At 49.1% G+C, this 1,974-nt stretch overlaps 1 protein-coding gene across 1 annotated transcript in view; it reads right to left on the reverse strand.

The window, feature by feature from the left end:
* Positions 1-413: 413 nt before the first annotated feature.
* LOC103277080 (HLA class I histocompatibility antigen, A-23 alpha chain-like) overlaps positions 414-1,974 on the reverse strand; it is a 3,617-nt gene continuing 2,056 nt past the window's right edge. The window contains exons 3-6 of the mRNA XM_021707262.1: positions 1,677-1,787; positions 1,210-1,242; positions 1,023-1,070; positions 414-858 (exon numbers count right to left, since the gene is read on the reverse strand). Coding sequence (XP_021562937.1) covers positions 854-858; positions 1,023-1,070; positions 1,210-1,242; positions 1,677-1,787 — 197 coding nt within the window. The 3' untranslated portion in view covers positions 414-853. The remainder of the gene's footprint in view (positions 859-1,022; positions 1,071-1,209; positions 1,243-1,676; positions 1,788-1,974) is intronic.

The following is a 1,974-nucleotide window of genomic DNA, read 5'->3' on the forward strand; positions in this document are numbered from 1 at the left end:
ATCACAAGTACCCCATAAATAGATACCACTATTATGGATCCATAAAGACTTAAAAGAAATACAAAATAAAATAAAAAGGTTGAAGAAAAGATGAGAAAAACATAATGCAAGCAAGAGCCCTAGAAGGACGGCAAGAGCTGGATGGGTCTGAAAATTCATCTCTTGATACCACAGAGACGCATTTGTACAGAGGCCACCCTAGGTGATGTCTGAGTCTCTGTGGACACAAGTCCTGCTGAAAAGAGGTTCTACTGAAAGGGCAAGGACAGTGGAGCAATGAAGATGACCCAGATGAGGAATGACATCAAAAAGCATAATAAACTAAGCATCAACTGAACCCAGGCCCCGTCCACACTCAGCTCCACACAACCTTACCCTTCCCCACCTGCAACAGACTCAGTTCCGCAAACATGTGGATTCTGGAAGGTTCTCATGTCTTCCATTTATTTTCTCTCAAATTTTAGAAATCTCCTTCTTTAATTAGCTCATTAACCTCTCATGGCAAGAATTTGAAACACAAATTTATATTCAGATTCCTATTTTCATTAGGGAAGCAAGAAGTTAGAGCTCAGCACACCATGAAGTAGAGACAGGGATAGAGACGTCCCCACCCCACATCTCTGGAACAGGGAAGATGATCATGATCAGGGAAGGCAACAGGTCAGGGTGGGAAAGGGAATCAGTGTGGACACAGGAGTGGGCTGATCTTCTCCCCTCATCCTCACATTATCCTAACAGAAATGCAAACCCATTCAAATGTCCTTTGCAGAAAGAGAAGTCAGAGGCTCATGAAGTCACAAAGGAGAGGCGTGAACACATCTTCTATCACTCAGTCCCACAAAAGGCAGCTGAGTCACGCTATAGAAGAAAAGAGTCATGAACAAACTCAGATCAGACATGGTAAGTGGGGACCTTCTGAACAACCCACCACACACTCAAAATGTCCCCCAAATCTCCACAGTCCAGTTGTGTCCCTTCTTCCCTACTCCCACCTCCACCCCATTAGGCCCCCAGGGTCACACCTTTACAAGCCGTGAGAGACACATCAGAGCCCTGGTCACTGTCACCACCTGGGGTGGAACAAAACAGGACCTGGTCAGAGTCCACAGGAGATGTGGTACAGGAGAAATTATGGGGTGGGTGAGCTCCCCCATGGGCGCCTATCCACACTGTTCCAAGAACCTGAGGGATCATGGCTGCCACACTTACTTGCAGCCTGAGAGTAGCTCCCTCCTTTTCCACCTGTGGGAAGAAAATGTCCAGTGAGAGGACAGGGAGGAGGCAGGCCCATGAGGTCCTACAGGAAGCCTTAGTATTGGACCCCAGAGAAGTTTCCCAAACTGTGACTATAGACCCACGGCTGCATCAGGAAACAAAAGGAAAGGAAATGTATAAGAACTGGTCCAACTCCCCCCTTGGAGGTCTGTCCTCAGCAGGGATCTTCCCTGCAACCTATTGGGAATCAGGTCCCAAACACCACAATCATCAAAGTGATTTATTTACACGTGTGCTTTGCATAAAAGTAAATGAGTATTGGCACGTAGGGCCCCAGGTTGGATAAGCACCTATGCGCGGACGGTACTTCCCAGTAATGAGGTCAGACACACGTCTACCTAAAATTTGAAATTCCCAGAGAGACAAGAAAACCCAGATCCCACCCCTCACCCCTTCCCTACCTGAGCTCCTCTTCCTCCACATTACAGCTCCAATAACCACAGCTCCAAGGAGAACCAGAAACAGGCCAGCAATGATTGCCACGATGAGGATGATGGTCTGGGAAGATGGCTCTGGGAAAGGAAGGGAAGGTGAGGGCCCCTGACCCCCAGGCCTCAGCCCTGACCCTGCTGAGGGTCTCCAGAAGGGCGCCTGCTTTCCCTGAGAAGAGACTCGACCCCCACCCCCCTCCTTACCCCACTTCAGGGTGCGGGGCTCTGGCAGCCCCTCGTGCTGCACATGGCACGTGTATCTCTGCTC

This window comes from Carlito syrichta, unplaced genomic scaffold (assembly GCF_000164805.1).
Source record: "Carlito syrichta isolate Samal-C Ts95f unplaced genomic scaffold, Tarsius_syrichta-2.0.1 Scaffold316474, whole genome shotgun sequence".
NCBI classification, from domain to species: domain Eukaryota; kingdom Metazoa; phylum Chordata; class Mammalia; order Primates; family Tarsiidae; genus Carlito; species Carlito syrichta.